General features: G+C 37.7%; 1 protein-coding gene across 1 annotated transcript in view; it reads right to left on the reverse strand.

Annotated features, from left to right (window-relative positions):
* Positions 1–1,972: 1,972 nt before the first annotated feature.
* UBL3 (ubiquitin like 3) overlaps positions 1,973–18,548 on the reverse strand; it is a 58,739-nt gene continuing 42,163 nt past the window's right edge. The window contains exons 2-5 of the mRNA XM_048294996.1: positions 12,087–12,195; positions 8,481–8,567; positions 4,148–4,225; positions 1,973–3,745 (exon numbers count right to left, since the gene is read on the reverse strand). Coding sequence (XP_048150953.1) covers positions 3,693–3,745; positions 4,148–4,225; positions 8,481–8,567; positions 12,087–12,195 — 327 coding nt within the window. The 3' untranslated portion in view covers positions 1,973–3,692. The remainder of the gene's footprint in view (positions 3,746–4,147; positions 4,226–8,480; positions 8,568–12,086; positions 12,196–18,548) is intronic.

The raw sequence follows: 18,548 nt of genomic DNA on the forward strand, positions 1-18,548 counted from the left end.
TCGGTTTCTGCCCATTGCCTTCTGTCCTATTGCTCAACACTGCTGAGCAGAGCCTGGATCCATCCTTTGACACCTCCCTCTGGATACTTACAGACACTGATGAGGTCCCCTCCCAGTCACTTCTTCTCGAGACTGAACAGGCCCAGCTCCCTCAGCCTTTCCTCATAAGAGAGATGCTCCAGTCCCCCAGCCATCCTTGTTCTTCTCTGTTGGATCAGCTCCAGGAGCTCCATGTCTCTCTTGTCCTGAGGAGCCCAGAACTGGACACAGCACCCCAGATGTGCCTCACTAGGACTGAGTAGAGAGGCAGGATCACTTCCCGTGACCTGCTGGCACTGCTCTTCCACCCTAATCCACTCCAGGAGACCAATGGCCTTCTTGGCTACAAGGGCACTGCTGGCTCAAGGACAGCCTGTTGTCCACCAGCACCTCCACAGAACTTATTCCCTCAGCCTGTGCTGGTGCAAGGGGAAGAACTCTGCATATGCCTTTGTAGAATTTCAGACAGTTCCTCCCTACCCATCCCTCCACTCCGTCAAGGTCCTTCTGAAGGGCTGCACAGCACTGCGGGCTATTGGCCACAATATTACTCCTCATATGTGTGAGTGTTTATGATTGATAACGCACACACAATGGTACAGGAGACAGATGTAGTCCCTTCACAGTATTTCAGAATAAGAAGGGCTCCAGATCATCCTCTCCTTCCCTTACTTCATGACATCTATTAACTCATCCATAGGGAGAAGATAATTTCTATCTAGCAGTGAAAATCAAATGCCAAACTCTTCAGTGTATTATCAGACCATCCAACAGCCTGACCCTGAAAAGACTTAGCTTTAATCTTTTTGCGCTGCTAGTATCCACTTGACTCCAATCAAAGTAGAAGAGAAGCATATGTGTGACCTTTAGCAAGGCTGGGAAATGTGGGATTAAGAGCTACTGCTTTTGTTTCAGCAAATACACAAACCACAATACAAAGCATACAAGGAAAAAAGCACACATCTTTTAGCAATCCCCCTGCCCCAGTTTTCCGCCTGCCTCACACCACAACAGAAATGCTCTTCCGGGGCAGAACTCTGACCATTGTTAGGAAAATTCAGGCAAACTGTTCTATCCACTTTCTGCAGGAGTTATTTTGGCATGCTTTAAATGCCAGGCAGTATTTAAGGATTTGCCTGGACATGTGCATATATGGATCTTATTCATCTTAACTAAAGGGGACTCCACATACTTTGCTACAGAACCTCACCGAATACTTTAACTAGAAGCTACTGGATTTTCATGTATTTATTCTAAGTACCTGACTATTTTTTCAAACCAGGATTACATCTCATGCATTCGTTTTTCAAAATCAATTTGAAAGACTTGTTTAACTAGCCGAGTATGTCCTGTCTCAGACCATTTCTTTTTCTTGTGCTGTCATAGCCATTTCCCATCTAAGTCTGTGTTACTTGGGTGGTCAGCATTTTGGAAAAGGGAAGTCTATCAGACTTTTTTTCTTTTTAAAGAAGAAGGTTTGTGTCCCTACAGTTTCTTATTTAGCAACCACACTGCAGAGCAGAAGGAAATGCCCCCCCTCCAGATTCACTTTGGTAATGAGCACGTAATGGTGTGATCTCAGTTCCCAGCACCTCAAGGGATATGTGTGTGCTCTTTGCTATCAGTAAATGAAGGTTCAAAAACTCACAGTATGAGCACACGGCTCCTGTGAGGCACACAAGGGTGTGACACAGCTGCACATTTGCAACTGCTCATGCTCACATTCCTCTTCAACAGAAAAAAGGCTTCCAGGCCACTTATGAAGTAAAACAAAAATTGAAGTGATAAATCCCTTTAGCATTTTTCAGCAGGTGTTGTGCCCCTCCTTTTTTTTTTAAATAAATAAAATGGAGTCCTTACTTAATTTCCAGATTAAGAAGTACTATTAAAAGCAGTTACAGACCCAATTACAACCCTTGAAACACCACTGAAATGCACTACAATATTCTTTTATTTAGTTTACAGAAGAGTCTATCAGTACAGGTTGCAGAAAGAAAATGTTTAGTGCTATTTACAATTTGTTTTAAAACTCTGCTCTATACAAATTTAATTCTGATCAGTATGAACAATATTTTTGTAAATCTACTGCATATAAAGCATTTCATCAAAGCAGTAACAATGAATAAAATAACCTGTTTACATTTGAATGATGCCAATCATTCGGAAAAACGATTACACAGAACATCTGTAAGAGTTGTGGACACTTAGGTACAGAACACAATGTCAACCTGTGACTCAGTTTTTTAAAGGCTAAAGCTATTTATATGGAATATTGTTCTATTATACTACACGCCAATCTATATTTAACCTCTATAGTTATGTATTTTATAAGATCTTTATTAAATATATTCTACACATATTTGTAATTTCACCCAGGAAGAATTCCTCCCCAGTGAAAAAATATAAAATCTTTTATACTTTTTAATTTTTATTTATTTTTATTTTTTACAGGTTTAGATGAAACTAGCTCATGCTTTAGTGCTGTGCAAATTTCTTTAGCATATCAACATTTAAATTATTGATATGAAATAAAAGAATGGCATCCTTTTCAATTATGTACGCCTTCAAAAATCAGCTTCTGATTTTAATACCATTGCAAGCACTAATACCAAATGCAGATTACGTAAAGAAACAAAACTAGTACTATGGCAGAAGTTTTTCTTTTTGCTTTTTAAATTTTAATAATTCTCTTGAAATCTCTAATGAGTAAGCATGACACTGGAGTCTAAGGTACAGATGAGAAAAATGACTGAAAAACACCAATTGCCAATATTCAAATACATAAAATTGATTAGTAAATGATGTTTTCTAACATTTATGCACGATAATAAAAGCCTATGAACTACAGGAAACTACCCCTCCCATATTAAGGCTAGGAAATGCACTCTCTGCACTTGTTTGTGCTGTCTGAATAAGCACTCAACTAACACACGAGATCGGAGTGCACACAGTAACAAAAAAATCAGTTTCATCAGCCCTCTACAGAGTGCTTTTAAATTACAGGCACATAGTATTTTTTCTTTGTTGCAGTGAAAATATATATAGTTAGACTTGGTTTAGTTAGTATTCTGTGCCAGTTTGGCCACCGAGGTTGACTTAGGTAGAATTGACTTAACAGTTTTTCCTTTGATTTGGCCATAAGTGAGATTTGTTTTAATTATTAATATACTATTTTCCAGTGTTGCATTATACATTGTGGGTTATTACTAGATGTCTCAAATATTGTTAGAGATTGTTGATGAGAAATATACTGTCAACCATATTTAGTGCAAATTGCATCTAGAAAGCTTGACTGGTTAGATCCGGTTAATGCAGATTTTTGTGGTAGCAAAAGGATTCCTCCTATGGAAAAGAAAAAAAACCTTTCTGGAGATTGAATTCTTTCAAAAAGTGATGTACTCTAAGATTATTCAACAAACAAAAAGGAGGAATTGAAAAAAATAAACAATTAAAGTGTTCATAGATCTTTCACTTTTTAAAAAAAAAAAAAAAAAAGACTAATGAGACAGTGTTCGTGTATTATTTCAGTTCCATGGATTTACAGACAGGCTCTTCCTACAGGTGTTTGAAGCAAGGTAGGGCCTCTTCTATTCCAGCAGCATGAAAGACAAAGACTATATTACATCACACTTAGCAGGTAAAGCTAACAGGGTTTACAGGATTACACAGCAATTGCTTTCTCCAGTTTTTTCACGGTTCCTTTGACCTGCAAAGAAGAAGGAAGTTTTACTTACATGCCATTTCTAAAGCAATGAGGCTGTTCTGTGTGAGAGTATACTTAATACAAGTCTGTTCTTTACTATTTTCAGTAAAAAATATTTATTGTTATACACATGCATACATAACTGAAAGATAAATCAGGACTAGATTTTCACAATAAAAACAAGAGCTTCTAAGGTCTGAGTAAGTTTCTGCACTAACATAAAAATGCTAAACCAGAAAGTTAATATCTTAGTTTTCTATAAACATGTACAAGAGCATTCCATTGCCTTCTTCACAAAAGAGCACAAGGACTTGACTTTTCTCTATTATGAAATACTCAAAAAGCCTGTAAGAGACCTGACCACTTTGCCATGTACTCGAGTAAGAAATTCCTCTAATGCCCTACCTTGAGAGTTTGGTTCTGGCAGTGTCTCTCTAGCCACCAAATGCATCACTGTTGTTTTGCCAAAAGGAAGTTTTAATGCTGCAAAAGGAGAAAGGGAGAATAATTAACACATTACATCAGTCTTTTTTTCTCCCAAATACCCAATTGAAACTAACTGTAATTGGATTAGCACCTGTTCAAAAGTTCATACTGTTGGGTTTGAACTGCTTACTGGTTGAAGTTCAGTAAATCAGGGACTCAGGGCACGAAAAGAATCACTTAAAACACTGCATTCTTAGAGACATGATATTCCTGTTAGGAAACTTAGCCTTCCTCTTCTGAGTAAAAAGTGAGGTGGGCATTCATGCCAAGACTCAGGTGTTAAGCATTCTTTAATAATAAGGATGCAAAAAAGTTGCTAATTCAGCCACCAAGTTGTTATTCCTGAGATATCAAAACACTGAACCTCTACTGCAGAACAGATTTTCCTAAAACACATTTTGATCCATGACACAGATTCTTTGAAATACAAAATGTCTGCATCTTGCCTTTTAATACTAATCTGTAACATCAGCTGCATGTGAAAAATATCAAATTTAAAGCTTTTTAAATTAGATACAGTAGTTCTCACAGTGCTGCCTTTGTGAGCTTTAGCAACACAAAATTTTAAAAAATGGTCCTTTCCACAATTCCCTCTGCTTGTGTCTGAAACTAAAATGATAATTTTTACATTCCAATTTAAGTATGCAAATACATTGTATACTTAGAGTATCTTCCTTGATTGTTTTTCTGAGAAATACAAGGCAAGGATGCTCTAAGTTTTGTCCTTTCCACCTTACAGTGGAAAAAAAAGTCGGTGATAAATTTAACAAGAATTTAATCCTTAATACAAAAATAATTCTGATTTGAGTAGAATTTGTCCTATCAAACTCAAGTTACAGCTTTTGTTTTCACATACAGTGAAATGGCATTTTAAGTGAATAGATGAATAATGAATGGCCAATAAACCTGAAGGCAACTGAAGTGAAAAATGTCTCTGTTTTACACTACAGCACAGATTAAAGATTCACTAATAAAAACATAAACCCAGTATTTAGTAATTAGGTGTATTCAATACAAGCCTCGCTACAAGACTGCTATTAAAATCATGTTTGTTGCCTACATATTTATTTGAAGAAATGCAAATTATGATTAAAACACAGGTCCAAACACAGGTATAAGCACAGGAAGTGATACAGAACTCCACAAGATTCTTTGAAGCAGCTGTACTTTGGGAATAGTGATCTCTATGGAAAGGCAAATCTGAAAGTTTCTTAGTTTACTTGAAGCACTGCCTGTGCCTGCAACTAGAAGCTATTGATAGCTTGAAGTCTGACAAAGATGATGTATTTTGAGTACTTGGTACCATGACACAACTGAAAAGTCTAACAGACTGTTAATATGCTCTTTGCAAACTCCATGGAAAAGGATTGTCTTCATAACATAAACTCTTGAATTACAAAGTAATCACATTAAGAACATCTTTCATAATATCAACACATTTCAGGACACTTGATTAGTGAGTTGTGGAGATTAACTATTTACAGTAATCAAGTAGAACTATGCTAATATTTACATCAACTACTTTCAGCTACTAGTTTGCACAGCTTACACAAGTTCTTGCTAGAAATTTCCAGCTTCTTGTTTGGAGCAGCATGACACCATCTGAGCAGCCTAACCTATGCTCAGTAATCCTTTCTTGCTCTTCTCTTTGTGCTTTCACGCCTTTCTCTCACTAAAAGCAAAACTGTATTTAATTCCTTTCCCAACTACTCAATCCCATTGTTTTTCTGTAGTTTCTATTGTCAGAACTTACTTTTCACCCCCTTTTGGAATGTGGATGGCATATGGCAGGTTGACTTCCCTTCCCCAATAAATAAGGAAGCAAATGCTGCTGATTACCATTATCTACCAAGAAATGGAGAACTGTTGATTATGTATTACTTCCCTAATTAATATTATTTGAAATGCAAACTGCAAAACAAATATTTAGCTAAAGGATTAAATTTCCTGTTGGAAGCTGAACAACAGACTGCCTTGCTAGGCAACTCCCCAGCACTTTGCACAGGTAGGACACAACAAAACAGTGTGGCTCAAGCCCTGCAGGCAAGAGCAGCGCAGCTTTACAGAGGGGTCTGTTCTACCCTGCTTCCAGTGCCATTAGCTCTGCTGTTCTTGTAGTGACAGTCCATTCAGAGAAGCTATCAAAAGGGATGCTTTCTTGAAAATAAAATTTTTCACTCAAAACCACTTTCTCCTATCAATTTCTCATTTTTGAGCCATCTTAGTTTATAGGAGTCTCAAATTCAGAAGCCACTACACAGACACGTAAGGTAAAAGTGAACAAAAATGCACTCCAGTTAAAAAAGAAAACACCAAACTGTTTCCTTGGAAACTTTTGTGTCACTGGATGATAAAGTGATTTTCAGTAGGTCAAAATTCCAGTCAATATTTCCTAATCACCTAAAGCAAATATAACACTAAGTGCTATAACTCAGTCAAAGAGAGCTACAGCTAGAAAAGCTTAAAGAAAGTGTATTATAATAGTATAAGAAACTAAATATTGTGTTTAGCAAGAAATTTCCTCCCTCCCCTCCTCCACCTCCCTTTTAAAGGTAACTAGTTCACTTAGGGCTACCTCTAATGAACACCACAAACTGAAGTAAGGGTCTTTTCAGGCTGTTTCATGAATTCCTGTTCCCCTTTCAGCTGTGTAATCTTACTCCTGATAACTTCATTAGTACTGAAGTTAAGCCAATGTTTTAGGGATTCTTTTTCTTAAAACAATACAGCAACAAAAATATTTTTGAAAAACACTAATATACATGTAAGATCCCTGGGGTAAAAACACGATGATTAAATCACAACGCATGAACGATTAAGAATGAACTAAAATGCCCTGAACCCAAGCAAGTGTTCAAAATTCATAGACCTAAGTTAATGCAAGAGTCAGCAGCATGCAGATATTATTTTTCAGCTTAACTCATTAAATAATATATTAAATACATTAAAAAAATATTTAACATTTTCTTAGGTTTAGACAAATGTCATTAAAGGGAAAAAAATACTGGTGGTGAAGAGCAACACTCAGATGAATGGCGAAGTAAATCCCATTTAACTATCCTTGCCTGGAAATGTAGGGTAAGACTAGCATCTTTAATTGCAGAGATGATCCAAGACTTAACATTTGTCTTTCAACTCTACTCCAACTGCTACTAGCTGCACTCACTGTCACCTGGTGAAAATACAAATTAAAGAGTGAATAAAAATTTCAGAGTTCTTCCAGCTGAGCTGACAATGATCTTGTTTGTATATATAGAAGCATTAAAAATTTATATATGTGGAGAGTAAATCTATTCTATAAGTACATCACTAGGCAACACTGGGAATGGTAGAAAGTGAATCAATAGGTGTATCATCCCAGTCAATTCTTCATGGAACATCACCATAAGCAGTCCAGAAATACTATTTTCAGATTCCTCTTAATTTCAAAACCATTTCATTGGTGATTATATTATATTATATTGTCCTTTCTGTATTGCATCCAGGTACCAAACCATGAATAATTTGAACATACAAAGTAGGAACATTAATTTGTTTTTAAACTGGCACAGAATGGAGAGGCTCATAATGTTTAGTCACTGATACAGCTGATATTCCCATTGGCAAATGCTACCTACAAAAGGAAAGATGACTTAACAAATGTGTGTCACACCTCTATCAAGGGTTCCCACCAAAATGCGTAATTGTGGGGAAACAGTTGCCACGAGAGGGCACAGTTGAATTACATTTCCTTAGCAAACGCAGTGAAGCCATTTACTGTTGTTTTCACATAACTATGCAATTGTATCCCTGGGAGAGCACTGGACAGCAAGAATGCTTCCCCTCATTCTCATTCATAGGGTGTCTTCCTGCATTGCACTAAGATTTAAAGTATTGTTTGACCAATTTTCATAAAGTTTATCAAGCATTTTAAAATACTTCAGATATTTATTAAGTAGCTTGTCCTGCAAATGCAGTGTAAGAGAGGTGGAACAAAATATTCCATTTAGAATGACAACAAATAAAAGCAGCACTACAGTTTCTTTGTGTGAGAGGAGGCTTGACTTAGCAGGTAGTACCTCGCAAAGTTTAACAACTCATGGTAACAAGATGGAAAAATATGCAATAAGGTACAATGTCACTCTATGCACAAGAAAAACAGTATAAAGCAAGCCATACTGTGATCTTGAACAGTAAAGTAGTATTCACTGAACCATAAATAAATATCCCCTTTGCCTAACTGTAACATGTATAATAAAAGTTATTTTCATACCTCCTAATGTCACGTTGCCATGAAGAAACCTCCCTTGATAAATAAGCCGCAAGATATTTGGACTGCTGACTTGTTCTTCTTCCCAATCTGAAGAGAGAGAGAATTTCCACAGTTACATTGTGATAAAAACATCTTTTGTTATTTCTCTCACCTTTACCCAGGAAGAAAATTGGGAACAGGACTCTTTTGCTTAAAACACTAAAGAGAGATCACAGGCTGAAGGTACAGGAAGGTAATTCAAGACCAGCACTCGAAGTCTATTCCTGAATTTATTATTTGACACTGGGCATTCAAACACGTAATTTTATGTCTGCAAGTATAAATATTACTGATGTCACAGACTGCAGGATATATTTAGCACATACACAAGTCCTAAAGAAAATATTTCATACATGCAAATTGCTTCCTGGTTCTTGATACCCAGGCCATTCTGAAGTTTCCCAAGCCATGCTCCCCGTCACCAGCTAACTGACTAACTGGAGCTGCTCTCCAGCAATGGGAAGCTGCCGCACACAGAGCAAGCGCGCATGTGATGGGTCACTTGAAACAGGACTCTGAGATCACAGCGCTGAAAAAAGCTCCGGAGGCAGCTCAGCACCGTTCGATGATGGCCAGATCCAACCAGTTCCATGGCTGGAGGGGGCAGGGACCTGAGCAGCCCCCGACTGCCACCACAGAGCCAGAACAGAGGCTCTCTCAGAGCAGACACCCACCAATACATTTTAAGGAGCTTCCCCAAGGCTGATCCATGGATGTTTTTATATGGCAAACCGTGGTTCGAAAAAAAGCAAGCATGCATTTTCCTATAATGCTTAAGCCATCATAAATAAATGATAAGCTTAAATGGTCTTTTCCTACTCTTTTTCCATTCCCTGTCACAATGTGAAGAACAACTAAATATGCACTTTGCTTTCAGAACAAGTATCATAAAGCCTTGAAATGTTGAATTTAAATGGTCTCTCTGGGAATACAGTGTCTTCTGTTTCTTAGATGACCAAATATCTGGCAACAGTTGTTCACAAATGTTCTCTCTTTCTGCTTGTAGTGTTTATATAGCAAAATCAATATTCAGCAAGGGATCAGGACAAGCCACAGAAACCAACCTGTTCACTGGGAACATACAATTAACATACGGGCAGTAGCAACTGGCACCACAAAAGGAGAGGAACTGAAAAGGATAGAAGGGGAAGCATTTGAAACAAAAGCCATGGCTGCAGAGCATACAGAGAGGCATCTGGTGCAAAAAGCAAGCAGGCAGAGACGTGGGCAGCAGGAGCCATCTCAGCCCCAGACCACGGCGGGGGCAAGGCACCAACAGCAGAAGCTGCAACACTCCCAGGTGCTCCCACGTGCCTAGTTTGTAAGATTAGATTAAATTAGGCAACCAAAGCTATTTGAATTTCAAGTATTTCCACTTAGGGTCTGATTCAATTGTCTTGCAATTCAAGCACATGCCCATTCTGCTATGCTGTGAAGTGGGCTACATTAAGGATCTGAATTATCACACTGCTACCATAACAGTTTTATTTTTTTTTTACTCCATACAGTCTGAACTCCACTATACTGTGGCTGTAAAGAGCAGAAATCCAGCCAATTGACAGTGCCATAATGATGTAAAACCACAACCAAAAGAAGACAGACTAGATTTTGGCACAGGTATTTTCTCACTGTTAAGCTGCCAAGTTACCCATCCTTTTAATTTCTGCTTCTTGGCTGGAAGTCTGAAACATTTCTTTCTGACATGAATTCAAATTTTAATTTCCACTGATGACTAAATGGGCCAAGGAAACACTGAATCTTTTTTTTTTTTTTTAAAGTTCAGATAATTGGTCTACAAGAAAGATGTTAATATTATTTAGAAGAAAATGGGGAGGGGAAGAAGAGAACAGGTAACTATCTAGATGATATGCATTAAAATAAATTTGGTGTTTTCTACTGCAAATAAAGAGATCCTTAATTAAAAACTGTATTGCCAAAAAAGGTGGGGAGAAGTTTGCCTTAATCCTGCCAGTATGTGACTGAGGTTATTTCATCCCTTTTTTCCCCCACAAGATCATGACAAGTCAAAATGGTGGTAAAAACAATTGCATCATCTGTGTTTCAAGGATACTTTAGTCCTCATCAAGATTTCTCAGTCCTGTGGCAAAGAGGAGCACTCTCAGTCTAAAAACAGCTAATGGGCTAATGCTTGTGAAAATCTATATGATATTCTGAAGTGAGGGGGGGGGGGTTTCTGTCTTTTAAATTGAGACTATTCTTCTTTGCAAATTAAATATTCATCAAAATTTAGAGCACTCCCTCAGGACAGCAAGTATTTGAACCGAGGTTTCCATGTCTGGTTCTACTTTTTTTTAAGGAAGAGACTTTAAAGTCTGGGTTTCTTCCCAACTCTAAACTCAGAATCTGCAACTTTCAAGCTCTTCACAAGACTCTGAACATGACATCATGTGCTCAGGCATAAACTTGAGTAAGAAAAAAAAATCCAGTTCTGCCTTTACTAATCCAGATAAATGTACACAAAGAACATTTGGTTATGACAACTATGTTATAGGCACACATTAAAAAATGTACAGCACAGATGCTATGTTAACCTATTTTTTGAAGTGTTTTACATCTGTATCTAATACTTCAGAAGACTTAAAACCTCCTCTTTCATTACATATTTTACTAAATACATAATACTGCATCCCAGAAAACTGAACTTTTTTCCTGACCTCAAAGAACAGTTTAAGGCCTAAAATACTGATTATCAACATTAACTTTTTGGCATAAACGATCATCCACCATATGTCTTTGACAAAAGCACCACAGAAACAGATAGTGCAATGTTTTAGTTTGTCTAAATAGTAGTCTTTTTAACATCAAAACAGTAACCCAAATGAAGTCCTGTACCAAAAGAAGCATTTTCTTTCATCGTATGTAATGCTATGTCTGTGTTTTGGCTATTTTCCCATGAAATCATAGTCGGGGAGAACAGAACCACTTTGTTTTGGGGAACTATTCACATATGTGAATACACATCTTAAGTTCTCAAGCCCATTTTCCAAAGCCAGTATTCCTGCACGACACCAAGTACATTCACATAAACAACATCCAGTCTTTTAATGTCTCTTAAAATGGGCTTTTATATTTGTTTTTTTCCCTGGAAAAATATCAGTATTACAGATCCTTTCCAAGATAAGGCAGTAAGGAAAAAGTACTTCAGACTCAATTTCACTAATGCATTCCTGTGACTTCCCGTGTTTTATTTCAGCTGTCCTCACATAAGAGGTTTTATATCTCCAACATTTCCTCACACTTACTAGATCCTCTAACATCAAGAAAAGTGTTGAAAGATAGGGGGAAAGAAGTACTTCAATTTGGGGAAGCAAATTTTAGAAATAAAGTAGGAAACAGTCCTGACGTCTAAAAATCTGCCCAACTGAAGGAACTGTGAAAAAGAAGGCAAGACAACTGTATTTCTGCATAAATCTTTGTCCAGATAGTGAATAAACACACTTAATTTGAATGTTGAGCACGGAGATCAGTTTATCGACACTTTAGTCAGAATATACAGCAAAGCTCCTTGCTCACCAGGTAAAAAGCCAAAGCCACTCAGCTACTCACCCATTGGCCAGTTGTCATACACATGTTTTGCAATATCTGCAGCAGAGTCATTCGGTGAAAACAGGAACTCTTTTGTTTTCCCGCTTACCAAGATGAGGCGCAAATTTATCTGGTAAAAAAACCCCAAGACATCAATATTAGGAAAGCTTACAGAGAAGACTTAAATTTTTTATTTTTTCACAGGTACTAAAAAATTGTTGTTGGTTTTGGAAGACTGATCCAAATGACTTGAGAAAACAGTTTAACATGTTAACATATGTTAAAAAGAGGGTCAAAGAGGTCAGTAAAATGTTGTTCACATACCCATAATCTAGGAAGATTAAATTCTAACAGCTGGCATTTTTGATTATAAACATCGGAAGATTCTGTTAGTGATTGAATCAACTGTGCCAGTAAAAAATAGCTTTCAATAGGGTAGAAACATATTCTAGCAAGGACACATAAGCAACTCCTGAATGAAGAGGAAAAATACAAACCTGAAAAATTAACTTAAATGGAGAGCATTAAAATACCAAAATCTGCTCCTGAATAGCCTGTGAGCCTAAATAAAAGCCCTAGAACGCTCCCTCCCGATCTCAGCCAGTGCAGCTACAAAACACCAGGGAGTCAGACAGCATCCTTCCTTGCTCCCAGCTGCCACAAAGTTTGAATCCCTCTGCCAGTCTTCTAAATCCAAAACTTCGTCCCACCACTTGTCTTTCACTACAAGCAAAGTGAGGTCCACATGCAGCACAGTAATAACATCCCACCATAATTTTTCTTTGGTTAATTTCCTCCATGTAACCACCAGCACCTTCAGCCATAATTTTCCTCTCTTCTATTTGCAAATTACTGAATATAATTTCTTTTCCATATAGCATTAAAATAACACACATAAAGAGCTCAGTATGACACTATTTACAATGCAAAAGAGATTAAATTTTGGCTCCTCAAGCAACTGTTAGCAAGGTCACAAAATATGTTTGGGTAGCTAGCACTTAGCAATGCCCATGGCAAGCAGGAGTCTAGCTGCTGTTGTACTTCGACCTACAAGCCCACATTTCATCAACTTGCAGTGAGACTTCAGCAGACTAACTGCTTGGATACTTTTTTCCAAGTCACACTCTCAAGCTGTGGCTCTCACTTTAAGGCAAGCTGCAACAAAGCTTTCTTTGTTGGAATTCAGTAAACTGTTTTCTACATCAAATACCAAGTGAAAAATGTACAGCAATGTCCAAGTTTTCTAGACTTCTTGAAAAGATCTCAGTGCATCATATCCACCGAACATGACAGCTCTGCCTCAGCTACCTACTCTCCACTTACTTCAGAAGGTCTTTAGGCAGCTCGTCTATTCCCTCTTGAATGCTTTGGCTTGGATTCATCCTACCTATCTTTAAGCACCTAATGGAAGTATCTCTATCATCCAGCACACTTCAAGGTCAATGAAGGAAATGACCCCTCCTAAAAGCAATTCAGTCTCTATTTCAAAGTGTAGCAAGTATAAAAAGAGTGAGCATAAAAGGCTAGGTTCTCCTCCCTGTCCTCTTACTAACACCCTTCGGAAAAAACAAGTTCTCCCATTAGCCCAGGAAAGCAGCCAAGTGGCAGCTGTGTCTAAGAAAGCACCATGGCCACTCCAAGAGTATCACTGCATACCAGGAAATCACAAAAAAAACTTGAAGGAGAGAAACTGAGGAAATGCTGTTTAGTCAAAGACAATTCTTCATAAAATTCAGAATACATTTGGCTATACACATTAAAGTTTTGTTTTCTTTGAAATTTCCACAATGATTAAGGAATTATTTTCAAATTGCAACAATATTTAGCAGAAAAAGCAGATCAAGTTCTACAGTTCCTGTTTACTCCAAAAACCTGACTACTGTGATGAACTACAGCTACAAAAATTTGTTGGACTATGTTCAGGTGTTGTTTTGCTTATATTTTCAGTTTCAGTACTTCCCCTCCCTTCACTGTCTCCATTTGTGTATGTATAGACAACACTTATATATAGTTCCTTTAGCCGGACTACCCTAGATAAGCTCTTCAAGCTTTCTCTAGTGAGACACCTATTCCCTCTTTCATCCTAGGAGCCTGTCTCTGCACAATTTCTTCTATTTTCTCCTCAAACAAATGACTATTTCTGAAGCATATTAAATGATATCTCGCCAGATGCTTCTGTAACACCACCAGTAATTTCCTCTGTCTACTGAAAACATCTTCTGTGACTGTGTCCCAAGAGCACATATACCTTCTTCGTAACTGCACCACACTGTTTGCTCAGTACTTTTTTGTGCCCTTTTCTACTTTGATCCTTTCAATTATTCAGCCTCCAAGCTTTTATCTTGCCTGTATCACCCTAAAGCACACAGGTCCAAATTTCATCCCACTCCTATTACTCCATCCCTCAGAGAGAAAGGAGGCTAGGTGTGAAGAAGTATTCTGCATCATAAAGATGTTTCAGATTTCCCCCATGTCTGGGCACCAGACCTAAGAAATCCCCCCCAAAGTTCTTCCTCTCTACATTACGAGCACTTTTCAAACTTCATGTCATCAATGAATTCTAGCAGCAAGACGTCTTTACACTTACCTTTGTCTTTAAATGACTCAGGAAACATCAAAATTCATCTGACAGTTGGTTCATAATGAACCTAATAAGAAGCTCTCTCTGAGCTGCCTCCCCCCCACCTCAGCTAGGTCCTTTATAGTAGGCTCACAGACACACAGTTTTTCTAATACATTTTAATTTCTCCTATTTAACCAACAGTTTGCAAAACAGCACCACATCAGTTACTAAGTACATATTCAGATGACACTACAAAAATGTGCATGTAGAAAGTAAGTTCTTTTCATCTGGCTTTTGGAAGTGCTGTGTACTGCATTTGATTCCACTCTCTCTATACTTCATTATCTTTAATTATTTTTTAAGCATTAATGCACCTTATTACAATACCAACATACCGCCAAAAATTTAGGAAATTCAGACTGCATCATGAACTGTTACTTGTACTTGGAATGGGCTGCCTGTTTAAAAGAACAAACAAACCAACCTCAAATTTTCAGCACCAGTGCCTACTGTCGCCTCTTCCCCAGCAGCCCATGTGCCTCTCACTCCAATTCCCCATATCCATTTTCTATACCCTAACTGGCTCATGAGACACCTTCTTAGCTTGCTCCCTCTGGCTAAGCAGTTCCCAAACTCTGAATTTATACCGTTTATGTAAGGATTTATTTTGTTTCATCTGTGTGTAGTTTACCTGTGTTGGGGGTTGCCTGGTTTGAAGACCATAGCACTTTGCAGGCAGAAGACATAATACCAAACCATGCACTCCCTAGAACTACCTGATTTGGATCCTACAAGGAGATGACTAAAAAAAACCCCAAAAGATTAGCCCTGCTCAGCACTTAAAAGCATGATTATGGCACTGCATTAACATAGAAGTGAAGTTCTTCTTCTACCATAACATTAGGGAGACACATTTCTTTTTATTCTCATTACTGACTTTTGAGATTACCAGCCACACTAAAGTGAATACAAAAAGGAGATGAATATCACTGAAAAATAATCAAAACTAACTTGGCTTCCTGAAAAATTTGATTAAGTCATATCTCTGCAGTTAATATACACCAAAAAAATCAATATAAGCTACATGGCGGGGGGAAAAAAAGAGTGAAAAATGTTAGATCCTTCTTTCCCCCTACCTCTCCAAGAGTTCTCATTGCTGAAGAGCATTTCTTATAGTCTTATTGTGAAATATACAAGGCACAGTGAGATAAGATAATCATTTTACAGGGTATATTACAAAGTATGTGTAAAATGCAGGATATATATTTTCATTTTAAAAAAAATCACCACATATCAGCAGAAGCCCAAAATGAATTTTTAAGTCAATCAAGCAGGTGTTACATCAAGTGCAAAGAAACAGCTGTTCTAATGAAAGGTTCAAGTATTTTCTTATTTATAGTACAGCATGCCACTGACATATTTAGTTTGCATGTTTCTCTCTCTCTCTCTCTCTCTCTGTATATATATATATTTATGTTTCTTAATCTTGACTTGAAGGAATCTTAGTCTTGAGTTGTGCATCACATTACCCCAAAGGGTTTGAAGCAAATAATCCCACAACTTGCCTTCAAATTTAGAGTCTAATCTCATTTCCCTCAAAAATATTGGGAAATTTAACTACTTGCAACTGCTATACTACTTAATTCTGCAAACAAACTATAGGGTATCTGAAAAAAATATTTCTGGCAAAATTCCAGAAAGCTCAGAACTAAAAGAAGAAAGAAAAAAAAAAAGAGCATATGTGTATATACATTTACTCAAAGTGTAGAAAAAAGTCTTGGCTAGGTAGAGAAATTTTGACACAAAAGCATCAAATTATAATTTTTCAAGTTAAGAAAGGAGTCTTAGTAATCTTAGCTATCCTGTATCCTATTTCCTACATTAAAAGCCACCAAGGAGGTTGTATCTGTACCCACTGTAACCTTAAAATCCCTCCACCTATTCTTGTCAAGTGTCTTGGTCTCAAGAGACTTCTGCAATTCTCAGGGCCTTGAGAAGTTCGTTCTTCAACCGGGGATGTTACAACAACTGTCCTGATTATGGTTTTTCTTTTTTTCAGGGTACCAAAGGGAGTTCCAGCCTTTTGCTACAACCAAGTGATACGGACCACATCCTCACACTTCCGCATTGTAGTACCAACTGCAACGTTACTGCTGAAAGCAGTCAAGGGCAGCCAGAGTATCAGAAGAAGGATTAAATACAATTTGCAGACTACATCCCCTCTGCACAGTTATGTAATAGCACATTCTGTTTGTGATCTCGAGCATGCAAACCTCACCCTCTCCCTCCCACCCCAATCTCATAATCACAGCTCCAGTAACTACCCCATCTGCTGCACTGCATACACAATAAAAATTTTCAGTGTAGATTATATTCTGAAAAAAAAACAACCCACCACCAAACAGAAAACCACCCCAAAAAAATACTATATTTATGAAAAGATTATAGTAACAACTGTGACCACAATTTTTGGAAGAGAAATTTGGGTCACATATATGCTGACGTAGAATAAATTGTTTTTTCTTTGTTCTAGGCATGCAAAGTTTGTTCATTCTTAAAGGCATACCTACAGAACATCTTAGTGCCACAAGTGCTTCTAATTTCACAGCTAATGTTAAATAACTGGGAAGTCACTTTAACATTAATAAACATTGTGTAGGGTGTAAATCTCATTTCTTAATGTTTCACTGACTTCCCATCTATTCAGTTAAACAAGTTACTTTGTTATCAATTCTATGCTCCATCCAGTAGCAGCTTAAGATTGCTCCCCATCTTACAATTAAAACGCAGAGAAGGAAAGGTGTCATATCAGCACATGCTATGCAGCCCCAAGTTTAAACTAAGTACTTTTCTTTAGCTGTTTTAAGATTGAAATACATACACAAAACAATTTTTTCTTCAACATCCAATACACTTACTTTCTAATTGAAGTTCATTATTGTAAGAAATAACTTGGTTCTCTAAAGACACATTAAGGTTTCCTAATGGCTCTAGGCCAAAGAGAAACCTCCCAGCTCCACTTTTGTGACTGAATTCCACCAGATTTACAAACGAAGTTGAACCAAGCCCAAATAACAGTCTAAGCATCACAGCGGCATCACACAAGCCAAGTCAGCAGGGACCTGCAGGTTCTAGACACCAGGTCACTCCTGGAAATGCATCCACCTGAATATAATGAAGAACTTCAGTTTTTACATGCCCTGGAAGGCTGTTGTAGACCCTGAGCTGCTTCACTGAGTGGTTTCTTCTCATTCCCAGCTTAAATTTATTCTTGAATAGGTTACATTCACTGATGCCCCACCTACATCACGCTTTAGCCAAAAAAACCTTGGGGTTTTGACAGCTTTCTTTTGCATCTGCAGACAAGGACACACTTTGCTAAAATTAACAAGCAAAGGTTTTCCTCATTAAAGGGCTGGCCCCTGGTGGGAACACTGTCTTCAAAGTTCTGAAGCACGTCAATAGAGATTAAGGTAACTGGGCTTGGGTAGGCCTGGAGGGGACCTATTAGCAGCCTTCCCACGCCTGAATTACCAAAACAAGGACCTCTTTACTGAGGTCCAAGACAGAAGACCAGTGGACAATGGTCATAAATGGAAACAAGAGACTCTGAACTATGATAGGGTAAAAAGTTTTCACCCTGAGAATCTCAAAACAGTGGTCACTCAGAGATGCTCTGGAAGCTCTGGCCTTGTGGATTTTCCAGGTCCAACCGACAAAGCCCCAAGCAATCCAGTCTGAATTCAATGGTGACCCTGCTTCCAGTAGGAGCTTGGGCTAGAAAATTGCTCAAGGTCCTTTCCAAAGTGAATGATTCCACAATCCACTTTAATCCATATCTGCTTTAGTTTTGTTTAAACTTTCTTAAGTATGCATAATTAGAATGATACACAGTATTTCAGGAATTTATAAAATGCTAC

The sequence above is a fragment of the Corvus hawaiiensis genome, chromosome 2, assembly GCF_020740725.1.
Source record: "Corvus hawaiiensis isolate bCorHaw1 chromosome 2, bCorHaw1.pri.cur, whole genome shotgun sequence".
NCBI classification, from domain to species: Eukaryota; Metazoa; Chordata; class Aves; order Passeriformes; family Corvidae; genus Corvus; species Corvus hawaiiensis.